Here is a 22,190-nt window from a genome sequence, read left to right on the forward strand (position 1 = left end):
AAGGATAGATATAACTTCCAATCACATCATATCAGAAGTCACTGTGGTCCAGTGGCAAAGACAATTGGTCAGAACTTCAGGTGGACTCAAGTTCAAATCAGGAATGAGTTCAATTCCACTCTTTGCAATTCTCAAATATTTTATTGAGGTAGTGCAAAGGATAGATATAACTTCCAATCACATCATTTTAGAAGTCACTGTGGTCCAGGGGCAAAGACAATGGGTCAGAACTTCAGGTGGACTCAAGCTCAAATCAGGAATGAGTTCAATTCAACTCTTTGCAATTCTCAAATTGTTTATTGAGGTAATGAAAAGGATAGATAAAACTTCCAATCACATCATTTCAGAAGTCACTGTGGTCCAGTGGCAAAGACAATGGGTCAGAACTTCAGGTGGACTCAAGTTCAAATCAGGAATGAGTTCAATTCCACTCTTTGCAATTTTCAAACTGTTTATTGAGGTAATGCAAAGGATAGATATAACTTCCAATCACATTATTTCAGAAGTCACTGTGGTCCATTGGCAAAGACAATGGGTCAGAACTTCGGGTGGACTCAAGTTCAAATCAGGAATGAGTTCAATCCCACTCTTTGCAATTCTCAAATTGTTTGTTTAGGTAATGAAAAGGATAGATATAACTTCCAATCACTTCATTTCAGAAGTCACTGTGGTCCAGTGGCGAAGACAATGGGTCAGAACTGCTGGTGGACTCAAGTTCAAATCAGGAGTGGGTTCAAGTCCACTCTTTGCAATTCTCAAATTGTTTGTTTAGGTAATGAAAAGGATAGATATAACTTCCAATCACTTCATTTCAGAAGTCACTGTGGTCCAGTGGCAAAGACAATGGGTCAGAACTTCAGGTGGACTCAAGTTCAAATCAGGAATGAGTTCAATTCCACTCTTTGCAATTCTCAAATTGTTTATTGAGGTAATGAAAAGGATAGATATAACTTCCAATCACATCATTTTAGAAGTCACTGTGGTCCAGTGGCAAAGACAATGGGTCAGAACTTCAGGTGGACTCAAGTTCAAATCAGGAATGAGTTCAATTCCACTATTTGCAATTCTCAAATTGTTTATTGAGGTAATGAAAAGGATAGATATAACTTCCAATCACATAATTTTAGAAGTCACTGTGGTCCAGTGGCAAAGACAATGGGTCAGAACTTCAGGTGGACTCAAGTTCAAATCAGGAATGAGTTCAATTCCACTCTTTGCAATTCTCAAATTGTTTATTGAGGTAATGAAAAGGATAGATATAACTTCCAATCACATCATTTCAGAAGTCACTGTGGTCCAGTGGCAAAGATAATGGGGCAGAACTTCAGGTGGACTCATGTTCAAATCAGGAATGAGTTCAATTCCACTCTTTGCAATTCTCAAATTGTTTATTGAGGTAATGAAAAGGATAGATATAACTTCCAATCACATCATTTTAGAAGTCACTGTGGTCCAGTGGCGAATACAATGGGTCAGAACTTCAGGTGGACAAAAGTTCAAATCAGGAATGAGTTCAATTCCACTATTTGCAATTCTCAAATTGTTTATTGAGGTAATGAAAAGGATAGATATAACTTCCAATCACATCATTTTAGAAGTCACTGTGGTCCAGTGGCAAAGACAATGGGTCAGAACTTCAGGTGGACTCAAGTTCAAATCAGGAATGAGTTCAATTCCACTCTTTGCAATTCTCAAATTGTTTATTGAGGTAATGAAAAGGATAGATATAACTTCCAATCACATCATTTTATTAGTCACTGTGGTCCAGTGGCAAAGACAATGGGTCAGAACTTCAGGTGGACTCAAGTTCATATCAGGAATGAGTTCAATTCCACTCTTTGCAATTCTCAAATTGTTTATTGAGGTAATGAAAAGGATAGATATAACTTCCAATCACATCATTTTAGAAGTCACTGTGGTCCAGTGGAAAAGACAATGGGTCTGAACTTCAGGTGGACTCAAGTTCAAATCAGGAATGAGTTCAATTCAACTCTTTGCAATTCTCAAATTGTTTATTGAGGTAATGAAAAGGATAGATATAACTTCCAATCACATCATTTCAGAAGTCACTGTGGTCCAGTGGCAAAGACAATGGGTCAGAACTTCAGGTGGACTCAAGTTCAAATCAGGAATGAGTTCAATTCCACTCTTTGCAATTCTCAAATTGTTTATTGAGGTAATGAAAAGGATAGATATAACTTCCAATCACATCATTTTAGAAGTCATTGTGGTCCAGTGGCAAAGACAATGGGTCAGATCTTCAGGTGGACTCAAGTTCAAATCAGGAATGAGTTCAATTCCACTCTTTGCAATTCTCAAATTGTTTATTGAGGTAATGCAAAGGATAGATATAACTTCCAATCACATCATATCAGAAGTCACTGTGGTCCAGTGGCAAAGACAATGGGTCAGAACTTCAGGTGGACTCAAGTTCAAATCAGGAATGAGTTCAATTCCACTCTTTGCAATTCTCAAATATTTTATTGAGGTAGTGCAAAGGATAGATATAACTTCCAATCACATCATTTTAGAAGTCACTGTGGTCCAGGGGCAAAGACAATGGGTCAGAACTTCAGGTGGACTCAAGCTCAAATCAGGAATGAGTTCAATTCAACTCTTTGCAATTCTCAAATTGTTTATTGAGGTAATGAAAAGGATAGATAAAACTTCCAATCACTTCATTTCAGAAGTCACTGTGGTCCAGTGGTGAAGACAATGGGTCAGAACTGCTGGTGGACTCAAGTTCAAATCAGGAGTGGGTTCAATTCCACTCTTTGCAATTCTCAAATTGTTTATTGAGGTAATGAAAAGGATAGATATAACTTCCAATCACATCATTTTAGAAGTCACTGTGGTCCAGTGGCAAATACAATGGGTCAGAACTTCAGGTGGACAAAAGTTCAAATCAGGAATGAGTTCAATTCCGCTATTTGCAATTCTCAAATTGTTTATTGAGGTAATGAAAAGGATAGATATAACTTCCAATCACATCATTTTAGAAGTCACTGTGGTCCAGTGGCAAAGACAATGGGTCAGAACTTCAGGTGGACTCAAGTTCAAATCAGGAATGAGTTCAATTCCACTCTTTGGAATTCTCAAATTGTTTATTGAGGTAATGAAAAGGATAGATATAACTTCCAATCACATCATTTCAGAAGTCACTGTGGTCCAGTGGCAAAGACAATGGGTCAGAACTTCAGGTGGACTCAAGTTCATATCAGGAATGAGTTCAATTCCACTCTTTGCAATTCTCAAATTGTTTATTGAGGTAATGAAAAGGATAGATATAACTTCCAATCACATCATTTCAGAAGTCACTGTGGTCCAGTGGCAAAGACAATGGGTCAGAACTTCAGGTGGACTCAAGTTCAAATCAGGAATGAGTTCAATTCCACTCTTTGCAATTCTCAAATTGTTTATTGAGGTAATGAAAAGGATAGATATAACTTCCAATCACATCATTTTAGAAGTCACTGTGGTCCAGTGGCAAAGACAATGGGTCAGAACTTCCGGTGGACTCAAGTTCAAATCAGGAATGAGTTCAATTCCACTCTTTGCAATTCTCAAATTGTTTATTGAGGTAATGAAAAGGATAGATATAACTTCCAATCACATCCTTTTAGAAGTCACTGTGATCCAGTGGCAAAGACAATGGGTCAGATCTTCAGGTGGACTCAAGTTCAAATCAGGAATGAGTTCAATTCCACTCTTTGCAATTCTCAAATTGTTTATTGAGGTAATGCAAAGGATAGATATAACTTCCAATCACATTATATCAGAAGTCACTGTGGTCCAGTGGCAAAGACAATGGGTCAGAACTTCAGGTGGACTCAAGTTCAAATCAGGAATGAGTTCAATTCCACTCTTTGCAATTCTCAAATATTTTATTGAGGTAGTGCAAAGGATAGATATAACTTCCAATCACATCATATCAGAAGTCACTGTGGTCCAGTGGCAAAGACAATGGGTCAGAACTTCAGGTGGACTCAAGTTCAAATCAGGAGTGGGTTCAATTCCACTCTTTGCAATTCTCAAATTGTTTGTTTTTGTAATGAAAAGGATAGATATAACTTCCAATCACTCCGTTTCAGAAGTCACTGTGGTCCAGTGGCAAAGACAATGGGTCAGAACTTCTGGTGGACTCAAGTTCAAATCAGGCATGAGTTCAATTCCACTCTTTGCAATTCTCAAATTGTTTGTTTAGGTAATGAAAAGGATAGATATAACTTCCAATCACTTCATATCAGAAGTCACTGTGGTCCAGTGGCAAAGACAATGGGTCAGAACTGCTGGTGGACTCCAGTTCAAATCAGGAGTGGGTTCAATTCCACTCTTTGCAATTCTCAAATTGTTTGTTTAGGTAATGAAAAGGATAAATATAACTTCCAATCATATATAGGCGGGCCGCCTCGTGGTGTATTGGGTAAGTCACCTGCCTGCGACGTGGGTGTCGAGGGTTCACGTCCCGGTGTCGCCAGTCAACGACTGTATGGTGTCGGCAGTCGGCCGAAGGCCGACTGTCGAACACCACCAGGAACCCCCCGTCCCAACTGTCTTCCGGTCAGCCGAAGGCTGACCGGAAATATTGTTTTGCTGAAAAAAATGACTAAGTCTTTATTTGAATGAAAAAAGGATTACCCATTTACTGAACTACTAGTGTAGTAATTAGTCAAACAAGAGCGGGATTCGAACCCCATCTCCCACATGGCAGTCAAATCCACTAACTTGAGGTCTGTCTGACCCATTGTCTTTGCCACTGGACCACAGTGACTTCTGAAATGAGATGATTGGAAGTTATATTTATCATTTTAATTACCTCAATAAACAATTTGAGAATTGCAAAGAGTGGAATCAAACTCACTTCTGATTTGAACTTGAGTCCACCTGAAGTTCTGAACCATTGTCTTTGCCACTGCACCACTGTAAAGTTGGGAGTTGTATTTATCCTTTTCTTTACCTCAATAAACAATTTGAGAATTGGAACGAGTGGAATTGAACTCACTCCTGATTCCCACCTCATGTTCTGACCCAATGATTTTGCCAGTGGACCACAGCAACAACTAGAAGGTGAAGAATCAGAAGTCAGATTTATTCTCCGACTCTCTTAGCCTTACTTGCTGTCATTTTTTAAAGAAAAAAAGCCTTACTATACTATGTCGTTTTTTAAGAAAAGAAGCCTTACTATACAATATCGTTTTATAAGAAAAAAAGGCTTCCTCTACTATGTCGTTTTTCAAGAAAAAAAGCCATGCTATACAATGTCGTTTTTTAGGAAAAAAAGCCTTACTATACTATGTCATTTTTTAAAGGAAAAAAGCCATACTATACTATGTCGTTTTTTAGGGGGGAAAGCCATACTATACTATGTCGTTTTTTAGGGAAAAAGTCTTCCTCGACTATGTCGTTTTTCAAGAAAAAAAGCCATGCTATACTATGTCGTTTTTTAGGGGGGAAAAGCCATACTATACTATGTTGTTTTTTAAGAAAAAAAGCCTTAGTATACTATGTCGTTTTTTAAGAAAAAAAGCCATACTATACTATGTCGTTTTTTAAAGGAAAAAAGCCTTCCTCTACTATGTCGTTTTTCAAGAAAAAAAGCCATGCTATACTATGTCGTTTTTTTAGGAAAAAAAGCCTTACTATACTATGTGGTTTTTTTTAGGAAAAAAAGCCTTACTATACATGGTCTTTTTTAAACAAAAAAGCCTTACTATACATGGTCATTTTTTAAGAAAAAAGCCTTACTATACATGGTCTTTTTTGTAAATAAAAAGACTTACTATACGATGTCGTTTTTAAAGACAAAAAAGCCTTACTATACTGTGTCGTTTTTAAAGAAAATAAGCCTTACTATACTATGTCGTCTTTAAAGAAAAAAGCCTATACTCTGTTGTTTTTTAAGAAAAAAGCCTTACTATACTATGTCGTTTTTTACGAAAAAAAGCCTTACAATACTATGTCGTTTTTTTTAAGAAAAAAAGCCTTACAATACTATGTCATTTTTTAAGAAAAAAAGCCTTACTATACTATGACGTATTTTAAGAAAAATGCTTTACTGTACAGTGGTACCTCGAGATACGAGCTTAATCCGTTCCGGGACTGAGCTCGTATGACAAGATACTCGTAACTCGAGGTAAAGTTTCCCATTGAAATGAATGGGAAACAAATTAATTCGTTCCAACTCTCTGAAAAAAACACCAAAAACACGATATTGGATTGAAAAAAATGTTTTATTTCTTATAATTCGCCATATATTGACAAAGTAATAAATAACGAGTGGTTTAATAGAAATAAAGTGTTTAATCTAACTAAAATTGGGCGGATTTCGCCGAGGGGAGAGAGAGACGCACAAAAGGGGCGGGGGGCTTCGGTTTGTTTTCCACACGACGCACTCGTAAACAGAACAAACACTCCACCCTCACGTTCGCTATCCATGGGCTGTTTGCTGTCGTACTATTCCCTTCAAAATATTCCGAAAATGATGCACACAAATGTCCTCACAATCGGAGAACGCACGACCACTTGCCAACGAGCAGCAGTCTTATCAGCGATCGCCCCGCTGCTCATGGGAGCTTCGGGGGCACTGGCTAGCGGCTCCCTTTTAGCTTGTAGCATCTGTGTTCGCATCCCCTCGAACGGCGCCTATGATAGAGTTGCTACCGGGGATGCTGTAGCGAGCCAGTGCCCCCGATGTTCTTATGAGCAGCCAACGAGCAGAGTCTTTTATCAGCGATCGCCCCGTTGCTTATGGGAGCTTCGGGGGCGCTGGCTAGCGGCTCCTTTTAGCTTGTAGCATCTGTGTTCGCATCCCCTCGAACGGCGCCTATGATAGAGTTGCTACCGGGGATGCTTTTGCGAGCACGAGTATACTTCATTACCCAGAAAGCCCTCTTTTCACCGCGCATGCGCGTTGTGCGTTTCCTGGTCTGAATAGCTCATCCGGTGCTCGTAAATATTGTTATACACGAAAGATATGCCAAAAAAAATGCCATGGCTACCTGGCTTGGTCGCATCACGAAATTTTGACCGCATCACGGGCGAATTATTCGATCGAAATTTCCCCCGTAAGACGAGCATTCCGTATGACGAACGGTCGTATGACGAGGTACCACTGTACATGGTCGTTTTTTTTAAATAAAAAAGCCTTACTATACATGGTCATTTTTTAATAAAAACCCTTAATATACATGGTCATTTTTAAAGAAAAAAGCCTGACTATATATACATAGTATTTATTTTTTAAACAAATAAAAGCTTTACTTTACATAGACCACTTTAAGTCGTTTTTAAAGACAAAAAAGCCTTTATGTCGGTTTTAAAGACAAAAAAGCCTTACTATACTGTGTCGTTTTTAAAGAAAATAAGCCTTACTATACTATGTCGTCTTTAAAGAAAAAAGCCTATACTATGTTGTTTTTTAAGAAAAAAAGCCTTACTATACTATGTCGTTTTTTACGAAAAAAAGCCTTACAATACTATGTCGTTTTTTTTAAGAAAAGAAGCCTTACTATACAATATCGTTTTTTAAGAAAAAAAGGCTTCCTCTACTGTGTCGTTTTTTAGGAAAAAAAGCCATACTATACTATGTCGTTTTTTAAAGGAAAAAAGCCATACTATACTATGTCGTTTTTTAGGGGGAAAAGCCATACTATACTATGTCGTTTTTTAGGGAAAAAGCCTTCCTCTACTATGTCGTTTTTCAAGAAAAAAAGCCATGCTATACCATGTCCTTTTTTTAGGGGAAAAAAGCCATACTTTACTATGTCGTTTTTTTAGGAAAAAAAAGCCTTACTATACTATGTCGTTTTTTAAGAAAAAAAGCCTTACTATACATGGTCTTTTTTAAACAAAAAAGCCTTACTATACATGGTCATTTTTTAAGAAAAAAGCCTTACTATACATGGTCTTTTTTGTAAATAAAAAGCCTTACTATACTATGTCGTTTTTAAAGACAAAAAAGCCTTACTATACTGTGTCGTTTTTAAAGAAAATAAGCCTTACTATACTATGTCGTCTTTAAAGAAAAAAGCCTATACTCTGTTGTTTTTTAAGAAAAAAGCCTTACTATACTATGTCGTTTTTTACGAAAAAAAGCCTTACAATACTATGTCGTTTTTTTTAAGAAAAAAGCCTTACAATACTATGTCATTTTTTAAGAAAAAAAGCCTTACTATACTATGTCGTATTTTAAGAAAAACGCTTTACTGTACATGGTCGTTTTTTTTAAATAAAAAAGCCTTACTATACATGGTCATTTTTTAATAAAAACCCTTAATATACATGGTCATTTTTAAAGAAAAAAGCCTGACTATATAAACATAGTATTTATTTTTTAAACAAATAAAAGCTTTACTTTACATAGACCACTTTAAGTCGTTTTTAAAGACAAAAAAGCCTTTATGTCGTTTTTAAAGACAAAAAAGCCTTACTATACTGTGTCGTTTTTAAAGAAAATAAGCCTTACTATACTATGTCGTCTTTAAAGAAAAAAGCCTATACTATGTTGTTTTTTAAGAAAAAAGCCTTACTATACTATGTCGTTTTTTACGAAAAAAAAGCCTTACAATACTATGTCGTTTTTTTTAAGAAAAGAAGCCTTACTATACAATATCGTTTTTTAAGAAAAAAAGGCTTCCTCTACTATGTCGTTTTTTAGGAAAAAAAGCCTTACTATACTATGTCGTTTTTTAAAGGAAAAAAGCCATACTATACTACGTCGTTTTTTAGGGGGAAAAGCCATACTATACTATGTCGGTTTTCAGGGAAAAAGCCTTCCTCTACTATGTCGTTTTTTTAGGGGGAAAAGGCCATGCTATACTATGTCGTTTTTTTAGGGGGAAAAAGCCATACTATACTATGTCGTTTTTTTTTGGAAAAAAAGCCTTACTATACTATGTCGTTTTTTAAGAAAAAAAGCCTTACTATACATGGTCATTTTTTAAGAAAAAAGCCTTACTATACAAGGTCTTTTTTGTAAATAAAAAGCCTTACTATACTATGTCGTTTTTAAAGACAAAAAAGCCTTACTATACTGTGTCGTTTTTAAAGAAAATAAGCCTTACTATACTATGTCGTCTTTAAAGAAAAAAGCCTATACTCTGTTGTTTTTTAAGAAAAAAGCCTTACTATACTATGTCGTTTTTTACGAAAAAAAGCCTTACAATACTATGTCGTTTTTTTAAGAAAAAAAGCCTTACAATACTATGTCATTTTTTAAGAAAAAAAGCCTTACTATACTATGTCGTATTTTAAGAAAAACACTTTACTGTACATGGTCGTTTTTTTTAAATAAAAAAGCCTTACTATACATGGTCATTTTTTAATAAAAACCCTTAATATACATGGTCATTTTTAAAGAAAAAAGCCTGACTATATATACATAGTATTTATTTTTTAAACAAATAAAAGCTTTACTTTACATAGACCACTTTAAGTCGTTTTTAAAGACAAAAAAGCCTTTATGTCGTTTTTAAAGACAAAAAAGCCTTTATGTCGTTTTTAAAGACAAAAAAGCCTTACTATACTGTGTCGTTTTTAAAGAAAATAAGCCTTACTATACTATGTCGTCTTTAAAGAAAAAAGCCTTACTATATAATGTCGTTTTTTACGAAAAAAAGCCTTACAATACTATGTCGTTTTTTAAGAAAAGAAGCCTTACTATACAATATCGTTTTTTAAGAAAAAAAGGCTTCCTCTACTATGTCGTTTTTTTAGGAAAAAAAGCCTTACTATACTATGTCGATTTTTAAAGGAAAAAAGCCATACTATACTATGTCGTTTTTTAGGGGGAAAAGCCATACTATACTATGTCGGTTTTCAGGGAAAAAGCCTTCCTCTACTATGTCGTTTTTCAAGAAAAAAAAGCCATGCTATACTATGTCGTTTTTTTAGGGGGAAAAAGCCATACTATACTATGTCGTTTTTTTAGGAAAAAAAGCCTTACTATACTATGTCGTTTTTTAAGAAAAAAAGCCTTACTATACATGGTCTTTTTTAAACAAAAAAGCCTTACTATACATGGTCATTTTTTAAGAAAAAAGCCTTACTATACATGGTCTTTTTTGTAAATAAAAAGCCTTACTATACTATGTCGTTTTTAAAGACAAAAAAGCCTTACTATACTGTGTCGTTTTTAAAGAAAATAAGCCTTACTATACTATGTCGTCTTTAAAGAAAAAAGCCTATACTATGTTGTTTTTTAAGAAAAAAGCCTTACTATACTATGTTGTTTTTTAACGAAAAAAAAGCCTTACAATACTATGTCGTTTTTTTTTAAAGAAAAAAGCCTTACAATACTATGTCATTTTTTAAGAAAAAAAGCCTTACTATACTATGTCGTCTTTTAAGAAAAACGCTTTACTGTACATGGTCGTTTTTTTTTAAATAAAAAAGCCTTACTATACATGGTCATTTTTTAATAAAAACCCTTAATATACATGGTCATTTTTAAAGAAAAAAGCCTGACTATATATACATAGTATTTTTTTTTTAAACAAATAAAAGCTTTGCTTTACATAGACACTTTTTTTAAAAGAAAAAGCCTTACGATGTCCAGCCATTCAAGTCATTTTGCATGCCAGCTTTACGTTTGTACCAAATCTCGGGGTATTCTTTGCTCAGTTATGAAGCACGTCTAATAAGATGAATTAATATTTGACATTATCGTCGACAAGGAAAAAGAGTGTCGCCAAACTTTCGTCAAAACATATACAGACGCTCCCCTACTTACGAACGCAATTGGTTCCGAGCTGGTTGATAAGTTGAATTTGTTTGTAAGTTGATTCAGTGCTATATTTTGTATTATAATTTATGTTTAAGGCCGATATAAGTATATTGAAGGTTTATATAAGTGCATTTGTATGTTTAAGGCTTGTATAAGTAACACGCATTGGTTTGTACTGAAAAAAAAAACATTTAATAAAATGGAGAGAATATGTACAGTACTGTAGAGAGAGAGAGATTTATGTATTAGAAACTGGCCAAAAGAAGCGACCTAATGACGATTGCACAGTTTTCTTCTTTTTTTTCATCATAAATGATGCGGTAGCACTGTATGGCATCATTCAATTGATTTGCAAACTTTGTGCAACGTTCAATATTTGGGTCCTGCTGCTCGATCTTTCTGTTTATAAATGGTACTGACGGCCGAACGATTCAATGCCCGTGAAACGCTTACCACTCTCACGCGCATCAAGCTTCGTTATTATTGCCACTCGTTTCAGAAGAAATGGCTTGACTCTTCCTTGCAACTCCCTCAATAGAAGCCTTTAGCTTTTTACCAACCATATTCAATATTGGATGCATGAGATATTTAATGATACAAATGAAAAAGGTTCTTTGCACAATGGAGATACATTCACGCACTTCCGCATTGCAACGAAGAAGAAGGTAGATGCTGGGTGAGCTGAGCTCTCACAGCGCCAGGCGTCGGTATTAGCGGCGGAAAGCAGTACTACACCGAAAAAGGCGTGAAATACAAAATTGGACTTGCGAACATTTTTGGACTTAAACGCAATTTGCAGACATGTTCGTATGTACCGTTGTTCGTAAGTTGAATGTTCGTAAGTAGGGGAGCGTCTGTACAGTGTATTCTGTATCTTCTGGTAAAATACCTATTTATTACATCGGCCAATCAAATTCGCCTACATCTTTGACAAACTTGTATCTGAGCCAATAGAATCCTCCATATTTTTGTAAGGAAAAAAGGGGGTGGGACCTGGAAATATCTCATGTCATCAACAGCGGGCGCTTTTGTTATTCTCAATAGACGCGTCGAGAAGTCGAAATGACGCCAAATCTTTTTGAACAACCTGGCTGAATATTTTAAAAGCAACTGGACGCGTACGTGGCATGGAAGAAACGTGGCGCTTGAGAAAGTTGCATTTGTGTGTCGGCAGTCCAGATCGGAGCGGAAGGAATTCCAAGCACGGGGAAGGAGAAGAAAAGGAAAAATCAGTGCCAAGATGCTGGGCTGAAACTGGGCCTAAACTCCTCTTAAAAGCTCCATTCGAAACCGGGATTATATCATGGCGTTCACGCGAGTTTCTGCCTAACCAAGCAAAAGTTGCGGGACCACCTTGACTGGAGGATTAGGAAATAGTGAAGTAAAACGAGATAGCTAAGTAGCTAAGTAGCTAGAGGACATTTAAAATGGCGGAATGTTGTCCCCTTCCCTCGGCCTTCGTCTTCGTGCTTCTCAGTGTGAATGCTTGGGCCTTCGAGTCGTGTCCGGCTCCTTGCTCCTGCTCCACGAGCCCGGACGAGATCGGGGTACTGGACTGCAACAGGAAACGGCTTTCGACGGCTCCCTCGGACGCTCCGGAGGGGATCAGCCAAGTGTAAGTAGTCGTCAAGTTAACATGGATGGGCTAAAATTGCTCCAAGCTGGAAGAGCATCTCGATAACTGACGCTGCCTGCCACACATTTGTCAAATAATTAAATATGAACATTGTTCACTTTGTTAAATGCTCTCGTATTGGGCCAAAAAAAACCTAACAGAATAAATACAAACAATAAAGTAGAATAAATACATCAAATTCATGGTTGTTTCTAGAGGTAACACTCAACTATTCAATTCAATTGTCCAGTGTCTGAAAAATAAATCTGTCAAACTATACTTTAATCGAGATGTGTTGTATTTAATTTTCACTCTATCAGCAGAAATGTATTTGTTTCAGTGCATTGTTATTTTTCAATGTTGCATGATGTCACAGTAGCTCAAATTGCAATATTAGATATACTTTAACATAATGAAACCTGTTGGCTACTACTTAATGTAAAAGTTTGGCAACCATTGACGTTAATGTCTTTTTAACTTTCGTTTCAGATCAATGAACCACAATGACCTGACAATTCTCCCCATCCTTGGTGAAGCTTCTGCCAACATCTCATCACTGTCATTGTAAGTATTAAATAAATTAAATCACCTTTCATCTCTGATGCTCCATGGAGTCATCCAAGTGGTAATACATCGTCGATTACGCATGTAGTTGAAGATTATTTGCGTCATTTTTTCCCTCTAATCTGCAAACATGAATAAATAATAGGGCAATTTTCCATCTTGACTCACACTTGCATATGCCTTGCATGATTTAGAATACACAACCACATCGCAGAGCTCTTGATGGATCAACTGCTGCCCTACGAGTCTCTAGAGACGCTGGACCTGACGTCCAACTCCCTTTTAGAGATCAGGGTGGGAACCTTCCCCTCCATGCAATTGAAGTATCTGTAAGTCCTCAAGTTTCGTGTGCTTAAATCTCAACAGTACGAGGAGAACATTTACAAATTTTTGTTTCCTTTTAGAAATTTAAGTAATAACAAGATCAGCCTCCTGGAGCCGGGTTGTTTTGACAACATTTCCAGCTCCCTGCTGGTGTTGAAGCTCAACAGGAACAGATTGACAGCGCTTCCATCCAGAGTCTTTAAACTTTCCAGTCTGCAGTTTCTGTAAGTATCATCAGATGAGTACACACGCTCAGATGCTCAATGATGCAAAAAAAAAAAGAAAAAAAATCAACAACACGGCAACATCTGTATGACTTGATCAGTGAAATGAAGCGTAACAAGATCAAGATTGTGGACAGCCTGACATTCAAGGGGATGGACTCGTTGCGCTCACTCAAGCTGCAACGAAACGGCATCACCAAGCTCATGGACGGAGCCTTTTTTGGACTCATCAACATGGAAGAACTGTAAGTGGATCATTTCTAGAAGGCATGGGAAGAAATCAGTTTGTCGTGCTACCGCTATCGGCACATGCCTACTTGATATCAATCCTCCCGACAAGAAACTATTACAAACTGCTCTCTTTCATTGGAACACAATTGTGAAACCCAGTTTTTCTTTCAGAGAGCTTCAACACAACAACCTAACAGAGGTGAACAAAGGTTGGCTGTACGGCCTACGCATGTTGCGTGTCCTGCGAGTGAGCCAGAACGCCTTGGGCATCATCCGACCAGACGCCTGGGAGTTTTGCCAAAAACTGGAAGAGCTGTGAGTGCGTTCTCACGTCCATTCACTGCCATTGACGAGCTAAGACGTCTGATTCATTTGAACTGACATTATTTACATCTTATTTGCAGCCGACCTTTCGCAATTAAACCGTTTGGATGTCAATTGCCATCAATAGTAGTAAATTCTTTTTTTTCTTTTTGCAGGGACCTGTCCTTCAATCATCTAACCAGACTGGAGGAGACCGCTTTTGTGGGATTGGGTCTCTTAGAGACCCTGAATCTGGCCGAAAATTCCATCAGCCACGTGGGAGAGCGGGTGTTTAGCAGCCTGGCCAATCTGCGCACACTGTAAGTGTGACCTTATGTTTTAAGAATGACCGTTTAAGTCCGGGGCCATCCTTAAAGATATTCACCAAAAACTGCTTTTGTGAGAAGGAAACATGTCTATTAAATATTTGTTTTTGCTTCACATAATTGCAATTTCAAGGAATAATATTTTATGACTCACTTTTGATCTCTGTGCATTCTGAAGGAAGATGGCAGGTTTGTTTGCCTCACTCTTTAGTGTGTAGCACTTCTCTAGTCATTTGAGGATAACGGTAGAAATGTTCATAGTTTCAAGTTTGCACTCACTCATATGGTCTGTGTTGCTCTCATGTTTTCACGATCATCACCTTAGGCTGGATTTACACTGCAGATGAAGCTCCAAGTGGCCAATTATAAATAACGTCATGTTTGATTGAGGAAATACGCTGAAATAGGCTGATCACAGAAATTGACCTACATTTTTATTTTTTTTGCGATCTTGCTTTTATGATGCAATGCCATTGACAGATTTTGCCTTTTCACTCCTTGTGCCACTTGTAAGTGCAAAATATGAACTGGCATTTGAACCATGCAGTTTAAATCCATACTCTGTTTCTAGAATCTTCCAACATCTTGTTGCTTTCTTGTCATCTGCACTATTCATCCACCAAACACTCCATCTAGTTTTTAGGATGATCTTGCCTTTTAATATTCTGTCCAGGTTCTGATTGTCAACAATTTTAAAATCTATTTTGAATATCCCCCCCTTATGTATATTGCCACCCTGTGTAGTAACGTAACTCCTGCAATTATAGGCCGACCCCTTCCCATTGCGAAAATGGAACGAATTGCAAAAATGTAGCCTCGTCATCGTATATCCACCTGTGAGGAAATGTTGCGTACTCGTTATTTGCGACAGGAGAAGGAGGTCAGCTGCAAAAGCTTGACATACCAGTATGGGTGCGTGCGTTCATGTAAGAAGGGAATCGAGAGAATGCAGGAGTTCTTTCAGAAGTTGCCAAGCGTGAGGAGAGTCGGACAAAAGGAGCTCGGTCCCGCATGGCCCGTGGACAAACGGGAGGCCAGTTCATTCCCCACTCGTCGAAATACAGGCCCACTGATAGCGTGACTTTGGGGGTTGTCTTGTAGAGGGTACACGGTCGTTTGGTCGCCCGGAAGGTTTTTGATAATTACCATTTAAATCGTTGCTCAAATTCCCTAAGTACAAACTGTGAATTACTATTTAGTCATACTTAACGCCCTATTAATTATTAGGCTAAAGAAAAGCTCCAAATTTCCCGTACTTTTATTGTTTTTTGTTGGAGAACTTGTTAAGACCCTAACTGACGTACCTTCCTAAGGGGACAACTAATGTACATACAAACTCTTATACACTCTCTTCTACACTCACACGTCGGCTCAGTGAAACTGCTCAGGGCCATTGTTGGCTTTTATTGATGCGTAGACCGTGCTGTTTTACCTTGTTTTGTCGTCGGTCTTTTGGTCGCCGGTCTTTTGGTCGCCCGTCTTTTGGTCGCCCGTCTTTTGGTCGCCCGTCTTTTGGTCGCCCGTCTTTTGGTCGCCCGTCTTTTGGTCGCCCGTTGTCGCGGTCCGGGCGACCAAAAGACCGCAATCAAAAGACCGGCGACCAATCGACCACATACGGTTATAGAGGGAGAAGATGTAAGATGTAATCATTTTTAAGTTTGGTCTTATTTGTGTTTCTAACCCAATATGTAACCTTTGTTTTGACAGAGACATCCACAGCAATGAAATTTCCTGGGCCATTGAAGACTCCATTTGTGTTTTTGATGGAATGAAAAAGCTGAACACACTGTGAGAACACTCACTAAGTTGTTGGGATTCATTTCAGCAAAAGTTGTTTGACAAGCAACGACTTCACCGTCCAACCTTTTGCTTTTCAGCAATTTACAACAGAATAAAATCAAGTCAATCACCAAGAAAGCCTTTGAGGGTCTGGAGGAGTTGGAGCACCTGTAAGTGAGATGCTGCTTCTGTATTGAAGCACTTTCACTGTTGTTTCATTGATTTATAGTGGTCCAATTGTTTGTAATCCACCTATTTTTATGTGTATTTTGTCAGGGATCTTGGTAAAAATGACATCATGTCAATACACCCGGAGGCTTTGCTGCATACAAAGCTCAAAGTGTTGTGAGTATTAAAAAGATATATCTTAGCCCATAAAAAAAGAATTTTGGTCCTAATCCATTTTTTCTTGTTTTATTCTAGTATCCTCAACACAAGTAGCTTGCTGTGCGACTGCCACATGAAGTGGCTGGGACCTTGGGTCACCAACAACCACTTCCTTCATTCCGTCTCCGCCGTCTGCGCTCACCCGGTCGTCCTGCTCGGTCATGATGTCCTTTCAATCAACCTAGATGACTTTGTTTGTGGTCAGTGTTGATTGCGTATCACCTTGTTGCCATGAAATGTTCCTTGTTATCCAATGTGTGGTTATTTCCTTGCTCTCGCTTTTTTTTTTTCCCACACAGTGTTTTTTTTTTACCTCATCTAAATGTAACGCAATAATGTAATTCTTTTAACCCGACAGACGACTTCCCCAAGCCTCGAATCAGCACTCACCCTGAAACATCGGTAGCTCTGCGCGGCAACAACGTGACTCTGAGTTGCGTGGCGTCCAGCAGCAGCGACTCGCCCATGAGCACGGCGTGGCGGAAAGACGGCGAGGTGCTATACGATGCTGAGGTCCAAAACTACGCCCGGTACCAGGAAGGCGAGCTCATCTACACCACCATGCTGCACCTCCTCAACGTCAACTTTACCGACGAGGGCCGCTACCAGTGCGTGGTGTCCAACCACTTTGGTGCCAACTACTCCAATAGGGCTAAGCTCACTGTAAACGGTGAGTACGTCACTATTGAATATTTTTAGAAGACTACCTTAATTGTCGACATACTGCGTTGAGACTGCAGGCTTCTCTCAATTAAAAGAGTAATTGATTGTCGGCAACAGCTTTACGGCCGATTTGTTGACCATTGTCGATATTTGCCGATTTATTTTATAAAGGATTACTTGTTGGTTAATTTTTGATCAACCTACTTTGCAGTCGACACATTGCCCTGACTTTTTGAAATGCAATATAATTTATTGATTGAGCGTTTTATTTTTACCCTAATCAGCCGATTATCGGTTTGGCCCCTCAGTTTGGCAGATAAACACTATAGCACAGGTGTCAAAGTGCCGGCCCGGGGGCCAAATCTGGCCCGCCGCCTCATTTTGTGCGGCCCGAGAAAGTAAATCATGAGTTTCTATTTTAGGATCAAATTCAAATGATGATAGATGTACATTACATTTCCGGATTTTCCCCTTTTTAAAATCAATCATTGCAATTTTTTTCTTTTTTGTTTTTAGTTCAAAAAGCATTTTCTAAAATCTAAAAATAAATATACCAATATTTTCCATTTTCCACTTAAAAAAAACTTTGTTTCCATTTGAAATAAAAACATGATTAAAAGACATTTTCCAATACTAAGAAACAAATGCTCAAATAAACATTGGTTTAGATCTATAAAAAAATGGACTAGTTAGGGCTTTTGATCCAGTTCTTTTAATCCAATTTTAAAAAATGCAAAAAATCTAGATATTAGATCTAAAATGGTCCGGCCTGCACTATAGTGTAACATGTACCCAATGCATTCACAGAGTTGCCGTTATTCCTCAAGACCCCCATGGATCTGACAATTCGTACCGGGACCATGGCCAGGCTGGAGTGCGCCGCCGAGGGCCACCCCTCGCCACAGATTGCTTGGCAAAAGGACGGCGGCACCGACTTTCCGGCCGCCCGCGAGCGCAGGATGCACGTGATGCCCGACGACGACATCTTCTTCATCGCCAAAGTCAAGGCGGAGGACATGGGCGTGTACAGCTGCACGGCGCAGAATGCGGCTGGCAGCTTGTCAGCCAACGCCACTCTTACTGTCCTGGGTGAGTTGTTGATTTTGACCGACAACTGCTTTGTGGTTGACTATCGCGCTATTACGAGGTAGCTCTGAGACGTCCTCTCCTATTTCAGAAACCCCCTCGTTTATGCGTCCCCTGGAAGACCGAACAGTGGCGAGAGGCGAAACGGCCGTGCTTCAGTGCATCGCCAGAGGCAGCCCCGCCCCGCGCTTGAACTGGACCAAAGACGACGGGCCGCTGGTGCTCACCGAGCGACACTTTTTCGCCGCTGCCAACCAGCTCCTCATCATCGTGGACGCCGGCCACAGCGACGCCGGGAAGTACACGTGCATTATGTCCAATACGCTGGGAACCGAGCGCGGGCACATCTACCTGGGCGTGTCGCCGTCGCCCAACTGCGACACCGGCGCCGCGTATGACCAGGATGGCTGGACCACCATGGGCATCGTGGTGATCGTGGTCGTGTGCTGCGTGGTTGGAACCTCGCTGGTTTGGGTCATCGTCATCTATCACATGCGCAGGAAAAGTGAAGACTACAGCATTACCAACACAGGTTCGCAAATGGTGGTGCTAGGCTATCGTCATGGAACAAAACAAAACAATTCTGAACCATTTTGCATTCAAATATGTTGTTTTCCTTCCCCAGATGAGATGAATTTGCCGCCAGACATCCCAAGCTACCTTTCCTCTCAGGGGACTTTGTCAGAGCCTCCAGAAGGCTACAGCAACTCTGAGGCCGGCAGCCACCAACAACTCATGCCTCCTCTCTCTAATGGATACATTCACAAGAGCACAGACAGTGAGTTCACGTTATTCAAAAGCGTGCACACTTTTTTTTTTCTTGTCGCCGTATCAAAATCAGTGGCTTCTCCGTTTAATTATTTCCTACGAAAACTATTTCGTCAATGGCACCCGGTGAGTTGACTTAGTGTTTCGTGGTGAGATTTGCTGACTCTCGGTCCCGTGTGCAACCCAGGTGGTTGCTACGGAGACGCAAGCAGCGAGGCAGAAACGGACCCTCACGGCCGACTCCACTGCAGAGCGGGCTCTCTGTTCGCAGGTCGCGGCGGCTTCCAGCCCGGGGAGGCTCGCGACGGACCAGCTGGAGCCCTGTCAGGTTTGTTAATCAAACAGATGTCCTAAGGAAGCTTTTGCATTACACCTATATGTCACATTATGCATTGGAAAAATGGAAGGAAATCATTTCAGCAAATATGTCATGTATTTTATATTAAGGTGGAACAGGTTCCCTGGTCATCTGTTCCGACTGCTACGACAACGCCAACATTTACTCTCGAACGCGGGATTACTGCCCGTACGCCTACCTGGGCGAAGAGGACGTGCCGGATAAAGACCCGCCCAACTACGGTGAGCGCGCTCGGCGAGAGGACGCCGCTCTGGAGCGCCTCTTCGGCAGACGGGACCCCGAAAGGCCGAGCAGCCGCGTTTCAATGGATGACTGCGGTAAGATGTGAACATTGCTAAATTCTTCCTTTTTAACAGCGTCTTCCCTTTACAGTGGATTTCAGTTTTGTTGTGTTCAATTCTAATTTGAGTGAATATATGAAAAATAATTCCGAAAACCTCATGAAAAATGTATGAGTGGTGTTGGCATTGCATTAATAATTTCCAACATTTCATCCATTTAACTCGTTTGTCGCTTGATAAACAGACTTTTCCCATTAGGCAGCAAAAAGGAGATCAATATGAAGTTCTTTGAAAGCTCTAGAAAGCTGTGAAATGAAACTAGGGTAATTTGGCTTTGTAAAACTTTTTAATCATTAATTTAAAGGATAGATACCGTGCCTCCCCTCCCAATTTGCAAATGCTTTCAGAAAATCCCTCCGGGAATATGAATCACAGAGCACTTTTCACCCTATATATATTTTTTTAAGCGTGCAGTTCTGCCACATTTGTAATGAACGGCCGCTTCCTCAAGCTGCCTCGACTCATGCCGAGTACGGCTTTTCTTCCTTTCTCTGCGAAAGTAGGGTTTCACGACTAGATTCCTAATAAGCAGTGTGTTTTCTTGCCATTGATGGTGATAAGCGGCTTTCATAATGAATTAGAAGTTAATTAGTCAACTCTGAAGTATTTTATTTTAACTAGGCATCAATATCAGGGCTGTTAAGAACAAATTCACCATTTGAAATTGTTTCTTATCCAATTGAATATTTGTCTTTAGACTTCCACAGCAACTCCTTGTGGGGCGAAAGGAAGAACTCAAAACCCCCAACCGCTCACAGGACACTTCCTCCAGCGGGGGACGGGCTGACAAGCACGCAGATCCATAGACTACCCCCCAAAAGGACTAACACTCAGGACCACCCTGCACCCACATAGACCACACCTCCACTTAGTCTCCCTCTGCACCCACTACCTCCTTCAACACTCTGCCAAAGATTCTCCCATTCGGAGTGTTTATGCAACATCCTCCTCACGTCACTCCCGCGGACGCAGCGAATGTAAATTTGGGAGGGACATTTTCGCGCGGGAGTGCCCGTGAGATATCAGCGACCACACCGCAAGCGACGGTGGGTCGCCAACCGAAGGTTGATGTCACCATTACATAGGAATAGACTCTCGACCTTCCTATTCAAGCATTTATGGACCGGGAGGAGCTTTTTCCTGACAATCATGTTCTCTTTTTTTTATTTTTTATGACAGTGTCCTCTGTATTGAGGTGACACCCGCACTGATCCTTTTTCCCTTCACCTCTCACAGGCACTTAATTTAATGGTGATCGTTTATTATTCCTGAACCCACAGTCGTCCTGCACAGAAATGGCATTGGCACTGTGAAAATAAAGTGTAGAATGTATGCTTTTATGTACAGGCTAGTAATCGATCAGCTTACATTTGATGCTTTTTCTCCTTTTAAAATATGTTTGGTACTCATTATTTTACCCAGGAACTTTCTGGTGGGAATTACAAAGGAACCCTGAAACTTAATTAAACCTCAGATGAAGATATGGAGATGTTAGCCACTCTGATGTATGTCAATCCATCTATACTTTGGACTGGTCGCCAGTCAACTTTCACCTTTTTAAGGGCCATTTAAATTTTTAATGCATAATTTCAGATTGTGTGGAAGCACAGCAAAAATATTTCTCACTTGGGGCTTCATTTTGACTTTGAGGCCGCCCCACCGTTTGACATTTGACGCCCAATTCAGCATGCACAAACTGGAGTGACCATGTAGTCGTTTTACATCACATTTTGCACTTGGATTTTGTTCATCCGCTCCCGGCCGGCATTGTTCGAAGTCCTTCTGTGTTTTGTCGCAAATCGGTACTTTCCTAATGTAAACCCTCACAGGTTTTGCAATGGTACGACGAGGGTCTTTCCTGCCTCACTACAGTGCTTGTTTTAGTAAGCAGTCAAACCACGGAAGCCTTATGTGCATTTACATTTAAAAAGAAAAGTTTACTTTTTTTAAAATGACATTGGAAATGAAACATTCCTCATTTGTTTCTCTTGTTCTACTTAAAAACATTTCTGTCTTACCTTTACATGCTTTCAAAAGTTTGCCTAAAGGAGCCACATGACATCACTTTACATTGTATATTTCCACGTGACCTACATTATGTTGTTTATCATCTCAATGCCACTTTTTTGTTGTTGTTTTTTTCTAACCAAAGTTTACCATTATAGTAAAAAGGCTCTGGCTATTATGTGCTGCTTTTTGTATTCTTGAAGTTTATTTCCAATTCTATTTTTGGACCTTGTACATTGTATAAAGCATGTTTAATAAAAAAAAAGAAAGCATCTGGTTATGTAGCTATTGACAATAATACACATCAACTGTGTGAGCGTATATACACACACATTAATTAAACTTTAGTTTTATGCCAAAAAACATTTTTATTTAAATTGTCATCACCTTTAATGAACTGCCTATGATGACATCACTGACATATGACATTTATGAGTCAAGAGTGCTGACACCAGGCTGCTCCACTGGAGCGTAAGTACCCCCGTTTATCA

At 39.4% G+C, this 22,190-nt stretch overlaps 1 protein-coding gene across 1 annotated transcript; it reads left to right on the top strand.

Moving 5' to 3' along the window:
• Positions 1-11,745: 11,745 nt before the first annotated feature.
• lrig2 (leucine-rich repeats and immunoglobulin-like domains 2) lies at positions 11,746-21,971 on the top strand. The gene is made up of 18 exons (XM_077602937.1): positions 11,746-12,338; positions 12,828-12,902; positions 13,097-13,231; positions 13,307-13,450; positions 13,552-13,695; positions 13,853-13,996; positions 14,161-14,304; positions 16,018-16,098; positions 16,188-16,259; positions 16,366-16,434; positions 16,513-16,676; positions 16,835-17,146; positions 17,947-18,228; positions 18,317-18,757; positions 18,851-19,003; positions 19,181-19,321; positions 19,441-19,668; positions 20,390-21,971. The coding sequence occupies exons 1-18, from the start codon at positions 12,151-12,153 to the stop codon at positions 20,545-20,547; spliced, it is 3,075 nt and encodes a 1,024-aa protein (XP_077459063.1). The 5' UTR covers positions 11,746-12,150; the 3' UTR covers positions 20,548-21,971.
• The last annotated feature ends 219 nt before the right edge of the window (positions 21,972-22,190 follow it).

The sequence above is a fragment of the Stigmatopora argus genome, chromosome 6, assembly GCF_051989625.1.
Source record: "Stigmatopora argus isolate UIUO_Sarg chromosome 6, RoL_Sarg_1.0, whole genome shotgun sequence".
Lineage (NCBI taxonomy): Eukaryota > Metazoa > Chordata > Actinopteri > Syngnathiformes > Syngnathidae > Stigmatopora > Stigmatopora argus.